Here is a 14,500-nt window from a genome sequence, read left to right as displayed (position 1 = left end):
GCCTTGTTTGAATTCAGGATGCCAGCGTTTTACAAGGTCATATGATGGGGCATCATCACCATAACTTTTTTTCATTTCATCAAAAGTCCCCTTTGGTATGCGTCCTTTCAAATACAAAAACCGGATCACTGCGCGACACTCAACTTGCTCCATTTCACACCTGGTCCATTTCACACCTGACTCAGTTCAAACACCAGTAAATCAGTAACCACAATTAGTTCAGAGCTGTTTTTTGCAACATAACCCAAAGAGATATGACTCATTACACATGCAAAATTTCATCTAGATCAGACAACTGAAAGTGGGTCAGGGGCATTACTTATTGAATGCCCCTCGTACATTGTAGTAGTAATAAAAAATGTAGTTTCATGGACCACTTTGTGGTTATCATAAAAGAACTTGACATTAGTACACAACTAGGACTAATATACATATTACGAAGCAATAGCCTGTTAGGAAAGACAGATGTTAGCTGACTGTGAAAAGTTTCATCAGGCTGGTATATTTTGAGCATTGAGTTTCTTGCAATCTTCTGATACAACCAGATGCATGTGACAAATGGTCCCCGAAAACTCAACCAAATAATGTTATATTTTTGGTTTATACTCAATGACAGATAGATGGCGCATATTTTGTACATGTCAATCCATTTTTCCAAAGATTTCCATGCAAGCTTGTACATAACTAAAAGATCCATCCATAATTGATATCAGGGTGATTTATATCTATTTTTGCCAGATATCAGAAATGATCTTTTGTCATGTCACCTGTAATTACTACTGCCAGGCGTAAAAGTGGCAATGGTTGCAGCTAAGTGGAACCATGGGCAACCCACAGGTGAGGTTGGATACTGTTTTATTACATATAACATCGAGCAGATTAAAATGGGACTGAGCAAAGCACTTGGGACTAATGCTTGTAGCCTTTCACAGACTACACCTATAAATCAGATATTTTGTGAAAATGTCTATTGAAAGGTAATTAATATGTAGATGTCTCCAGGAACAAAGTCAATTCTGGAGAATTCTGGAACCTGAGCCAAAATTCTGCAGAATTCTGGGAACCTGAGCCAGAATTCTGCAGAATTCTGTGAACCTGAGCCAGAATTCTGTGAACCTGAGCCAGAATTCTGGGAACCTGAGCCAGAATTCTGGGAACCTTTGTTTGTTCCTGGAGACATCTAATTGCATTCTACATATTAATTACATTTCAATATAGATTTTCACAAAATATCTGATCTGGTGTAGTCTGTGAAAGGCTACAAACATTAGTCACAAGTGCTCTGCTCAGTCCCATTTTAATCTGCTCGATGTTATATGTATTTTGTTGGTTCTTAGATTTACAGGTTCATCTTTTATGTGAAGAAAGGTAATTTACCATCCAGCGCACTACTTCTTGTGCGAAATTATGGTAGGACAGCGCCCCCTATTAAACAGCTGCAATAGTGCACCAGTGCAGTGGGAGAGTGCTGCAATATTATAAACTGCTAGGTGTCACTAGTTTTTCCTGCCAAACCCATGGGTTTCTTTACATGCTTTAGACTTTTAAGTTTGTTGGTTGTCGACTGGGATTGGAGCTTCCACTTGTTAGGCTCGCAAGTTGACCACTCTACCACTATCAAGACTTTGATTTGGAAAATTGACAGGATGATCCTGTCAATAACCACACAGATTCTACATGCAAATTCACGTTTGCATGTGATTTTCATCGTGGAAAAGTGCACTATAGTCAACATGTATAATGTTAATATTCTACATTGTATAATATTTATATAGAAGGACCATCTATCAATGCACAGATTTTTGTCAAAAGTCTCATTAAGACTTACTGGAGGTGAAGAATCACACAAACACTTTCATTGGTTTTTTGTTCTCTTTAATAACATCATTCTATGGCAACATGAGGTAAAACCCACCGACTAAAATTGATCCAAGTCTAATCTTTCAAATTAAAGTAATACTTAAATAGAATGGAATGTTTTAATTATAATTCATCAATATTCTATAAGAAATGCTAGTCAGAAAAGGATTACTCTCACTGGACTGTATTTTTGTGCATTATCACCTGCTAGAATGAATTTCTACAGCTACAATTCCCATTGACACATGTGTAATAATCTCAATAAGTCATGTAGTTTACATACTTGAACATACACTAACAGGCAACACAATAATTCTGGACTGACAGTCTAATTCAGGAAAAGTTTTTTCTCAAACAAGATTGGCCAATTAACATTGTAATGACTACAAGTATGAAGATCCACTTCTAAATGTATAATGCTGGTCCCTTATACATAATTTGCAACACCCTTTTTTTTCTTCAAATTTCAACTAAAATAGTAGATATTATACATTAAGTAATTCAAAGATATCAGCTACCCACAGACATAAAATACTTTTGTCATAATCCATTGATACTCAATGTGCCCTATAATGTACACACTAATGGAGATCTATGAGGTACAATTTGGTTTTATGACAGTGTGCAAGGTTCCTATAAATTACCAATAGCTGCCTGCAGCTCATCATTCTATCCTAGTCTATACATTTACATACAATTAACATTTCGGTACTCAGAACTGTTTATGATATTAAGTGCAAGTTTACTATTCTTAAAATGGCGTCATGTTGATGTTATGACTAGGGTGTTTGGTCCAGAACTCAGAGGTACTGGGTTTGAATTCCCTGACATGCCACCATTGTTTTGCCTTCTGGGAACTCAAGGCACTTTCCTCCCTCCAGATGTAAAAAAAGGTACCACCTCTCAAAACTATTGCCCTAGACACAATACTAGTGGATAACAACCTAATGCGTCAGTCTTTACCACTACCTTTTATTCTTGAAATTGACTGGAATACTGTACCTGAATCCTAAGAACAATAACATGATTAATTTGACATTTCTATTAATTTTATGAATCATAATATTCTTCACAGATGGTCTTATTGTGGATGACCAAATCCTTCACACACCTTATAAATAAAATTGTACATTTTAAATTTCCCCTGAGCTCCCTTTTGCTTTACCCACTCTTATTCTTGGACCACCATATTATAAAGACTATACACCCTCTATCATCTAATTATTCTTATCATAATGAATATTTCTTATCCTGATACAGGAATTACATTATGTATTTTCAGGGATGTACAAAGTTTGGACCCTTTGTTACATTCATATGTACTTATTACATTATCCTATAATGCAACAAATTGACATTGATAATAAAAATGGATCTAATTGCAACTTGTGGCTTTGATATACTCTCAGACGTACATGTATAGGCCCAGTTCACATTTGTGCATATATTTATTATAAGTCCTTATGAGTTCCTTATTGACATTTTTTGGTGCTGGTAATGTTTTCAGGAAGAACTTTTTTTTTCTTTGACCAACCCATTCTGTGGCCTTAGGTTTATCAAGATTTAAAAGAGAATGACTTCTTCAGCCAAAAACTTTACATAAAAAATGTCAAAGCGCAAAATGTGAATGGGCCAATAAGTGGTCATTGGACTCATGATAAGTTAATTGATTAAAATAGTCAGGCATCAAATGCCAACTATTAATCAAGAGTTGAATGATTGCAGAAGAATGGATATGTCACTTGAAATAAAGAGGGTAGGACTGAGAACATTTTCCTAATAACAATTTTCTCCCCCTATTCACCAAAAGACATGAATAATTGAAGAAAGAAATAATTGCACAATAGAGTCAACACGACAAATATTGCGATTGACAAAATAGAACATTTGCACCTCAAATCATAAATTCCATTCACCTTCCAAGATTGTTCCCTATCTGATCTCCAGGACCTGAAAATAATTTCAAGTTCATTTTAACATACTACATGTAGTATTGGTGTTGCCATAGTAACACCTGCCTCTGAGCTGGGGTTGCCATGGCAATAGCCTCTGAGCTAGTGTTGCCATGGCAACAACCCCACACCTGCACCTGAGCTGGGTTGCCATGGTAACAACCTCACACCTGAGCTGGGTTGCCATGGTAACAGCCTAACAGGTGTCCATGAGCTGGGGTTACCATGGTAGCAACCTCACACCTGGTCCTGAGCTGGGGTTGCCATGGTAACAGCCTCACACCTGCACCTGAGCTGGGGTTGCCATGGTAACAGCCTCTCACCTGCACCTGAGCTGGGAATGCTATGGCAACAACCTCTGAGCTGGTGTTGCCATGGCAACAGCCTCACACCTGCTCCTGAACTGGGGTTGCCATGGTAACAACCTCACACCTGCACCTGAGCTGGGGTTGCCATGGTAATGGCTTCCCACCTACCCCTTGTCTGGTGTTACCATGGCAATGACCCTGATCTGGGGTTGTCATGGTAATGACCTCACACCTGCCCCTATAATAAGATAAGGTTACCATGATCATGATGATAATGGCCCCAATTAATACTTATATATCTAGTAGGTTTTGTTAACATTCAGGTATTCTGCAGCGTTATATCATGACATTTGTACATCCATCCTGATACCTCAGACCACTTTCACATCTTGTCTCCTCGGATAATTCCTGAGCTCAGGTTGTCATGGTTACTGCATCCCCACCTTTGGAGGAGTCCAGTCTCTAACAGGCTCTTCTATACGGGCTACAAGTGGTACAGATGGGCCAAAATGGACTTCTCCTGATGACTCCTCTTGAAAAGTATCCATCCCATCGTGTGTGGTAGAAAATTTCCCATTATTGGCTAATGAGAGGAGTGCGGAGAAGACTTTGAGGGGGCGTAGGGGGGGGGGGGGCGATGTTATACTGCCTCTCCTGGGGCAGCATGGGAGTTTGTGTTAGATGATTTGCTCGCTCCGCTGGAAAAAAACAACAACATTTATTGGTAAAAAATATGACTATCAAATACATGTATAAGTGCTTTAGATTTGCATTACATAGGGATTCATCTTAGCAAGGTTTCTTCTCAGACAACAAAAATCTAATCCAATTAAAAGGAGCATGCCCAAACTGGAAAGTTGCCTTCATTATAAGATTTAAGTGGTCAGGAAGGTTGAACATAATATATATTATATACATGTGTGATTAAACACAGTTTGGTATACCGAACTAACAGATTCTTCATTTTATTTGTTCTTTCACATCTACTTTCCATATTATATGTTTTCTGATTTTTTTTCACGTTAGGCCACAGCAAGTAAATTTTATGGATGACATCCTCTGCAGACTGCAAAAATAGTGCGATAGGGCGAAAAAAAAAAAAGATGGGTGAAAAAAACAAGATGGCTACATTTTGAAAAATAGGCACCATAAAGTTGTGATGACTTGTAAAAAGAATTAAAGGGACAAATCATGGTATCAGGGTCAACCAGGCATTCATTCCTGTATTTAAGACATGTACTAGTGTGGTAAAATTGACACTAGTGTGGTAGACTGGCATCACCAACAAAGTTGGTAACCACACTTCCATATTGGTGTCACTTTTACAACTATCCAATAAGTTTCATTTCTACAACTACAGTCCTGTGTACCTCGCAAGTGTCACTACAAGTACAATTATTAGGATACAACACAATACATTTGCTCATCTTGGTACTTTATCGTCATGTTGACCATCCCTGCAGAAGAAAAAATTCTTGTTTTTTTTTCTGAAATCAGGTGAAAATTTATGCGCGCGCTGATGTCATCCATAAAATTTACTTGCTGTGGCCTTAGGGCACATACAATGTATTTGCTCATTTTGCAGCTACTTACTAGTAGGACGATTTAGAGCATTGTGGAAAACCTTTTTCTTTTTAAACGGTCAAATATTGATGCAGTCACAGATATCATCCATATAATCAAATCAACATCATCTTGTTATTATCATTATCATTGGTGTGTACATTGTATCCTGTGCGATAGTGTTGAGCAATAAAATTCATTCATTCACAATGGCTTATTACATCTAATCCATCTAATTACAGTCTTTTCAGAGTAACTAATCTGTACCTTACAAACTAGCTTTTCACCTAGAGTGTATGAAGGATATTTACATTACTTTTACTTTCTGAGCAGCGAGCATCCAGGTCCTGACGGGTGACACCAGTACCCCCCCTAGCAGGATCTGTGTGGGGTGGTACACCAGCAGGGGGATGGAGATGACTGACAGGTGCTCGTAACCAGCAAACACTATCTTCAACATGGGAATGCCTGCAACACAAGGGATAGACAGTTACATGTATGATCCCTTTCATGTATTCAGTGAGTATGTGACTGTATGTAATACATATAGAATACAACACGGTGTATTCCGTATCACCCGAGGTGCCAGCCCGACCGCGGGTCGGATCGCCCGAAGGCCGGAGGGTGATCCGACCCGTGGGAGGGCTGGGACCGAGGGTGATGCGGAATACACCGTGTTGTATCTTATTTATGTCATACCCTGGTGACCTAAGAAAACCCATGTTTTGATGCGAAATGCGCCAGAAGTTCAACAAATTTGGTGCCCTCGAACAAAAAGTGTTGCAACAGTAATGTTCCAACGTCCGAATCAGGTATTTGAACTTTCGATGGCGCCGCACTCGGCACGCTTGAAACAGTTCGATTTATTCGAATGGAGCCCGTGTGATACGCCTTTGTAACCTGTGCGATACGGAAGTTATGGCCCAGTCCGGAACACCCGTATTGAACGTTTTCGCGTCACAGGTATGACATAATATGTAATATATACGTGCTTAGGCCAGGAACTGGCCCCTTGCATTGGGTAATAAAGCCCCTTACGAGGCGGCATACCCTTGTTTAGCTGAGTTATTTTTTGCTGCCACGTCTCCTGTCTGGCTGTAAATCACTGTATGGCTGATATGAGACGGAGGCTTGCCAGGCCTCTATCCGGGAGATTTGAAGTGAATCACCAACTCCAGACGGAAGGCTTTGCTCCATTGCACACAGCAAGGGGCATGCCCCTACTCTTTTTTCGAAAGGTGTGGTGGGTTCTTTAATGTGCGTGGGGTGTGGTTCTCTCCAGACATGGTACCTCCATTTAGCGTACTATCCGAGGGACATCTCTAGCCGAAGCTAGGTACTCATTTTCACCTGAGTGAAGTGGGGAAAGTTGTGTTAAGTGCCTTTCCCAAGGGCAGAAGATCGGTGACACGGCAGGATTCAAACTCGGGACCTCTTGACCCTGAGCCCAACGCGCTGCCGATTGCACCACGCGATCTTAGTCGGTGAGTGGGTACCCTAAAAGAGTGTCGGGCCAAAAAGAAAATGGCGGCATGAACAACTTTTTATAGCAGTGAAAAAATCCCCTTTAGCTAGCCCTACTGATCTCAAGCGTCAAAACTGGTGGAAGCTTGTTTATATAAATGAACAAAATAGCACTGCCAGGGTAATTTTTGGTAGCCGCGCACTAGGGCAGAGAGCAGAGGGTCACAGTCCTAGGTTTTGAGTGGTGCGGTCATACGCTAAGCTGTTCAACTGCCTATTGCGATGCGCAACTGTTAAACTGTGGTTTATAATTGCCATATTAAACAAAGACTCTAACATTGGCAACTTTTTTAATACTATGAAGGGTACATGCATGGTGCTCAGCAATTAGAATGAATGACAATACAACATTTTTCCTGTATGTAGTTTCATATAGAACACAGTTCAGTTCAGTTCAGTATAGAACACAGGCACCCATAGAAATTAGTACTACCCGTTTTTACATTGAAATAAATGAAAAGTCAAAACTCATGAACTAAGAATTGCTAAATAATTCATTCACTAGCCAAGCAACAACGAAGGGGCATTAGTATTGTAATTTGATTTGACTTGTGAGCTTATGTTAGCAACTTGAACTGTTGAAAAGTAATGTTAATTGAGTCCCAGCAAGCAAAAAGTGGCAGCCTGTTGCGAGGAGTGATGTGGTAGGAAGTGATCAGGAAACTTTCAAGTACCATCAGAAGAAGTGAGAAAAATACATAGAAAACAGGAGGTGACTCATTCAGAGGTGACATCTCACCTCAAGGGAAGTTTCACTTTCATGAAGAACCGAAGGGTCCGATTACATCTAGTCTAACACAAAGCAAATTAAAAAAGCAGAAGTGAAACGCATCACACTGTCTTCACGTGGAGTAGAAATTGCTGCCTCAAGGGTTAAATTTTGGAAATGAACCGAACATGATGAGGAAGTGAGTCAGTCTTGGAACAATGCCATGTCTGTAATAGCACCATAATTGGGCAGTCTGAAGGAACTGAAAGTATTTTACAAGGAGCCCACTCATGTGACAGCAGCATAGTCAAATACAGTACACTTGGGATTGTATAAATTCATGTACAGGACTTTGTCAGTGTGACGGCAAAACCAGCAGATTACAATCTGTTGTTTGACAAGAGATATTCCTTGGACAACCTGAAGTGGGAAAAGAACCAGCAACATGTCAAGACCGTGGCTCTTAGTTTGTTTCCTGTTGGGCCACTTTGCCGGGATGAACAGAGTCTCTGCAATCAGAAACGACGCCTTCCCGTGTTGGAGTTTGAACGCAACCTTTGTGGACTGTAGTTTCCTGAATCTGGACTATGTTCCTCTGATGCCATCGAGAACAACGGCGGTGGAATTAAGCCACAACAGGATTCCCAAACTAGCGAACAACTCGTTCCACGGGCTGGACAACCTCCTGCAACTCCAACTTTCCAACAATGCCATAACCTCCATGGAAAAAGAGGCGTTTGCAAACCTACAACAACTGGAGGAACTGAACCTTAGCGATAATCCGCTTGTTCACATCCACCCAGACGCTTTCCTTCCTCTCAGGTCCCTAACGAAGCTGGATCTATCCGAAGTAAGACTGACAGCGATTCCGGAAGCACTAAGAATGCTCTATAACCTGCAGGATGTCAACCTTGCAACAAACGCCATCACATCAGCCAATCTTGACACATTCAGAGGTATGTCGAACATACAAACGATAAGCATTCTTGGCAACTTCGTAGGAAACATTTCAGCAAATGACTTCAAGGTACTTACAAACAGTTCTCTGCGTGCGCTGTCTCTTTCCGCAACTGTAGACAGTTTGTCACACATACAGAAAGGCGCACTGACCACTTTACGGAATGTACAGCAACTGGATTTTACGGACATTAAAGTCAGAGGAATGTCGGAGTTTTTGGACTATACCTGTGAGTTGACTTTTGGCACAGTCAAGTTTCTGCGCTTGGTCTATATGAGACTGTACATTTATCGCAGTGGTTTCTTTGATTGTCTCCCACGTACAATCGAGACATTGAATCTAGATCTTAACATCATCGAAAATTTGCCCAGAAATCTGTTTGTGAGACTTACGAATTTGCAGGTACTCAGGATGTCTCAATGTTGGATGTCTAGCATTGAGATTGGTGCTTTTAGTGGCTTAGAAAATCTAAAAGAACTGCACCTGAGTGGGAACAAGTTAACAGCATTAGACCCAAATGTATTTATTCCTATTTCAGGAAGTCTTGAGGTACTCAATCTGGGTAATAACCTGAACTTTCAACTACAACCAGGACATTTCAGAAACCTAACTCTCTTGCAAATTCTGGCATTGCAAAATTGTGGAATTCGCTCTTTTGAAAGTGACCATTTTGAAGGTCTTAGTAATTTGATACAGCTGGACATAGGCTTTAACAAGGCTAATTATGAACCAACAAAAAAAGGTATTTTCAAGTATATTCAAAATCTGGAAGTCTTTTTGACAAAGGAAAATGATGCTTTCTTTTCACTTGATGCCATCTTATCCGCAGGCCTGGATTCACTATGGGTTCTTGATTTACGCGATGGAAGTGGCAACATTCTCAATGATAGGGGCAGAAGCATAAATATCCCAGATCTGCAAGTTTTAAGAGTAACAAATTCGATTGATTCTGGAATAACATATGCTTATCATTATAGGGCTGATCTCTTCTGGAATCTAACACTATTACAGGAGCTAGATCTGTCTAAAAATGGGTTCCTAGACATCAAAAAAGAGGCATTCTGGCATTTAAAGAAACTGGACACTCTGAACTTAGCAGGGAACTACCTGGTATCTTTGCACCCAAGCATGTTTCGTGATGCACACAGCCTAAGAGTCCTGGATCTCAGTTACAATCGCATCACTGCAATATCACCAAAACTGTTTCAAAACGTAAATTCTCTGCGTCAGCTTAACATGCGACAAAACCTGATCACATCCATAGGGCCACAAACACTGATATACTGGAATCGATTATACAAATTAGACCTGTCGAGAAATCAGTTTTCCTGCACATGCCAACTCCTAGATTTTGTAGAATGGGCAAGAAATAATACGTCAGTGAGGATCATGTCTGATTCCTATACTGGTTTGGAGTATAGTTACAAGTGTTTCTCTCCCCCAGACCTGAAAGACCTTCCCCTTATTGACTACAACCCAGATTGTAAGTCCTACCTTGGATACTATGCATGTATAGTCATGTCCACTTTCGTCTTTCTGTATACCACCTTGACGTACATGCTGACAAAATATCATGCGTACATACGATATCTGTATCAGTACGCGAGGGGAAAGCTGCGTGGATACCAAGCCATTCCGTACAGGAACCGTTACGAGTACGACGTGTTTGTGTCGTACAATAACGAAGACATCCGGTGGGTCCAACAGGAACTGATTCCGCACCTAGAGGAAGTAGCGCCGCACTACAGACTGTGTATCGGTGATCGCGACTTCCTGGCCGGACGTGACATCACGACAAACATCGTGGAAGCGATCCAGGATAGCAGGAAGACGCTGTGCCTTCTCACGCAGAGGTTCGTACGCAGCGGCTGGTGCACGCTGGAGTTCAAGATCGCCCAACACCGCCTGTTCGAGGAAGGAAAGGATGTGCTGGTTCTGGTTTTGTTGGAGGACATACCGGTGCACGTCGTGCAGCGGTACAACCGCCTGCGCCAGCTCATGTCCAGGAAAACGTACCTCGTGTGGCCCGAAGACAAACAAGCGCGACCGTTGTTCTGGGTTCGACTCAGGAAAGCCCTCGGAGCAGGAAACGTCTTACCAAATGAAGAAGATGTATAGGATGTGTAAGATGTAGAGTCTAAATACTAAGACAGAGTTGAAACAGTGCAAGGAATGTCACAGCGGTCAGTGACATTACAGTGTCTAAAAATTACCATAAGAGACCACTGAGAAACTGGCCCAGTGGTCCTTAATGTGTAGAGGTGGTCCACTTGTAGTGACAAGTAGACCACCTGTTTGTACATTGTATGCATTGTATAAAATATCCCTCCAATTTTGGTGGGCCTTTGCATTATAGTGTATATATTACAGATGTAATATTTGTACATGATGTCATTACTGCAGTCACTCACTCAGTGTAATTATTATATAATATTTGTCAAATTGAATGACTACTTGCCTAGAGTTAGTGACTTGTGTGTTGCACAGAACATAAGGCTGACGACGTCTGACGGGGTGAAGCCAAAAGATGGACTGTGGATAGAACAATATACAGTCTGTCATATAAAAAGCACAGTCATCGCTACAATTTAATAATATGTACTTATTGAATTTCCATAAAATCTGCTATCATCATAATCTTTATTTACAGAGTGTTGTTGCCAAATCAACTGTAACAGTTGTACTACATGTAAATAGACTACTAAATGAATGCACATGTACGTATCATTGCTTTCTTGTAGTTTCCTTATAAGACATTTATTATTGTTTATCAATTGTCAAAGAAAAGAACAAAAGATGAACCCACCTTCTTGTCACGAAGAAAAGTAGAAGTAGCAAGCACACCTGTATTAACAACACTGAGGAAAAAACAATAAAATGAGCACCTGAAACTACTATCTGACACTTTATCATCAATTTACCTATAACACTCAACAACAGCAACAGTTTAATTCTAGACGAAAACCTATTAGTATTTGTTAATAATTTCTAAATAGATTAAACAGCTGAATTGATATTTGTAGGCATGATATATCAAAGGATAGTGAATAAAATTATGTATGTTGCAATTAGATGTCTCCACAAAGAAAAGTCTGCGGAATTCGGACTCAGCAAGAATTCTGGTAGAATCCCCAGAATTCATGGAGACATCTAATTGCAACTTACATGTTCACTATCCTTTGATATATCATGCCTACAAATATTAATTCATCTGGTTAATCTATTTTGAAATAAGTAAGGTTTTCCGAAATTAGAGTCTTCGTCCGGAATTACACTGTTGCCAGTTTTATTTCAAATCTGCTTCAATTTTTGTTTTGGAATGACTAAGTCAATGACGTTGCTCTAATTGCCCAAAAAGTTATAAAAAAGCAGACATAAGAATAGTATGTGACCTGTTGCACTTACCTACACAAACAATAGAGACTAGACTGAAGTGGTCCAGTTCAATGTCTGAACTACTGAAGGTGTCACAGAACGTTGTGTAGATGATCAGCAACAATGTGCAGCTGGGAAGAAATTATGCGCATAATAATTAGTTTTTGACATAGCATATAAGCCCATACCAATCTCATTTATTGGTCCCACTATTTTAAGAAAAAAATGTTTACCTGACCAAAGTTGATTATTCAATTAACATATATCAAGATTAGACATCCAGGTAAACAATATTCAAATTATGATTTAATCACTACAGGCTACAGTAGGTTTTACCTGCTTATGGTCCCAAATGGAGGCTTGCTCCTCTCTAACCAGTCTTTCACGAATCTCCTGACGACTTGTCCGACAATGAGAGGCGCCACCACGGTCATGGTCAGCTGCCCAAATATGGTGCTGTACGGAACAGCTGAAGGGGAACCAAGCTGTGAAAAAATCAAGACTTGCTGTTACTGAAGACGGCACCAGAATCAGTGGATACTACTCTCTGAGTGGGACTCTTTGTCTTCTACTGCTTCCATATTACATTGTAGATCTAGAATTCAAACCCAAAGCTTAGATTGCAGTTCTCCACAATGTCACAATTGCTCTCTACACTAATTTATTTTCCAAATATTGTACTATGTTTTATGTCGCATTGGGCAAGATTTTGCAAATAAACTAGAATGATTACTCTTCAAGCAGAGTTTTTCTTTTTAATTTGTTTTGTCAGGCATTCTTTATTGTTCCCTTGACATGGAAAGAAAATGCATAAAACTTATCACTAATCAGCTGGGCCAAACCTCTGCTGTGGAGATTAAATGTCATTGGACAACTTGTTTATTGACTAGTTTCCTCTCAGAAGCCCTGTTGCTATCAGAAAAATTGAAAATGTACAAAATGTAGTTGTTGCAAAAAAGATGTCTGGCAGGGGCTGCAACTGAGACTAAGCAAACTCTGTGTTTACTACTGTAACAGTAGTATGATGAGCACTAATATCAAACATAATTACACCTATTAAACTGCAATTACATGTATGATCATGGTAGTTGATGAAGCTAAACGTATCTCTCGTCCAGTTTCAACACTGAACCAAAATGATGGATTAGAAACTATAGGGCTGTAAAACAATTAGATATGAATTTCATACAATAACTATTATGCTATTCATCACAATCAGTTCCACTTCAACATTGTTTACTTTACAGGAATGTAATTGTGCATGACCACAGCTGGTTATTGTTGTTACTTCCTATACTTCATTAGTCAGTAGATGAGGCTTTGGATCATTGTGTATCTACTGGATCTGATTAGGGCCTGAAGGTGTTGTAAAACAATTAACAACATATACTTGCTTCATTTCACAGTCAATCTGGCTAATAATTGCTTTTCCCCATTTCCCCATACATAATTTTTCATGGTCCTGAAAACCAGAAATGTTTTGCAGTTTAATGCATTTTTTTGTCGAACGTTCATTCCACAGACTCTGAGACTAATGCAGTGATATCAGTTTTAGATGTAAAGAGAGGGAGACTTTTTTTTGTTTTAATACTAGGACTGGCATCTGAAAAGAGGCAATGGTGACATGGAAGAGAAATTAAATTTTACCTATTAATCAACAAAATTAATGGTATTTTTCTTTCAACCTTGTACACAGCACACAAATGAATAAACTTAAGTCATACTTACAAACAACAGTAGCAGGACTGGAGTGACAAATATACCCTGGATGGGAAGGAACAGAAATGGTCAGGTATCAAATATGTCAAATCCACAATGTAAGGCCACACCAATTTAATTTCTTGGTTCACGGATTCGCTCGCTCCAATTTTTTGAAAAAAAAAATGAAAATAAAAATTACCACTCAGCAAATTTTCAACATTAATGAAACTATTCACCAACTTTCTGGTGTAGCAAATCGGCCTTTATGTTATAAGCTCCTTAATATGTGGGTGTTATCATTGCAGTACTGTTATATTTTTCATTCATGAAGAATGGGACAAACATAAAAACTGACACTACTTTTGTAATTTTCAATGAACAGGTGCTGTTACTGTACAGTAATTAAGGGTTAATGCCCCGCCCCGAGGTGTATATGGTGAGATAATCCCTGGTCAGGTGCGATAACCACCGAATAAACCACCGAGTGAGCGTAGCGAACGAGGTGGTTTATGAGGTGGTTATCGAGGCTGAGGGGCAGTCAAGTTAAAAA

General features: G+C 39.7%; 2 protein-coding genes across 2 annotated transcripts in view; one reads left to right on the top strand and one right to left on the bottom strand.

The window, feature by feature from the left end:
• Positions 1–2,176: 2,176 nt before the first annotated feature.
• LOC118419863 (sodium/bile acid cotransporter 7-A-like) overlaps positions 2,177–14,500 on the bottom strand; it is a 22,393-nt gene continuing 10,069 nt past the window's right edge. The window contains exons 6-12 of the mRNA XM_035826521.1: positions 13,978–14,013; positions 12,586–12,734; positions 12,280–12,380; positions 11,681–11,732; positions 11,333–11,406; positions 5,995–6,151; positions 2,177–4,818 (exon numbers count right to left, since the gene is read on the bottom strand). Of these exons, the coding sequence (XP_035682414.1) occupies positions 4,761–4,818; positions 5,995–6,151; positions 11,333–11,406; positions 11,681–11,732; positions 12,280–12,380; positions 12,586–12,734; positions 13,978–14,013 (627 nt within the window). The 3' untranslated portion in view covers positions 2,177–4,760. The remainder of the gene's footprint in view (positions 4,819–5,994; positions 6,152–11,332; positions 11,407–11,680; positions 11,733–12,279; positions 12,381–12,585; positions 12,735–13,977; positions 14,014–14,500) is intronic.
• LOC118419830 (toll-like receptor 13) lies at positions 8,204–11,058 on the top strand. The gene has a single exon (XM_035826445.1). It carries the CDS (start codon positions 8,362–8,364, stop codon positions 10,990–10,992), a length of 2,631 nt encoding a protein of 876 aa, XP_035682338.1. The 5' UTR covers positions 8,204–8,361; the 3' UTR covers positions 10,993–11,058.

Source organism: Branchiostoma floridae, chromosome 7 (assembly GCF_000003815.2).
Source record: "Branchiostoma floridae strain S238N-H82 chromosome 7, Bfl_VNyyK, whole genome shotgun sequence".
Taxonomy (NCBI): domain Eukaryota; kingdom Metazoa; phylum Chordata; class Leptocardii; order Amphioxiformes; family Branchiostomatidae; genus Branchiostoma; species Branchiostoma floridae.
Note: the sequence above shows the minus strand (reverse complement) of the source record. Positions and strands in the feature narration are given on the sequence as shown.

Bases quoted from the DNA above. Each gene is read 5' to 3' on its own strand.
- LOC118419830 (XM_035826445.1), top strand. From the start codon at position 8,362: ATGTCAAGACCGTGGCTCTTAGTTTGTTTCCTGTTGGGCCACTTTGCC.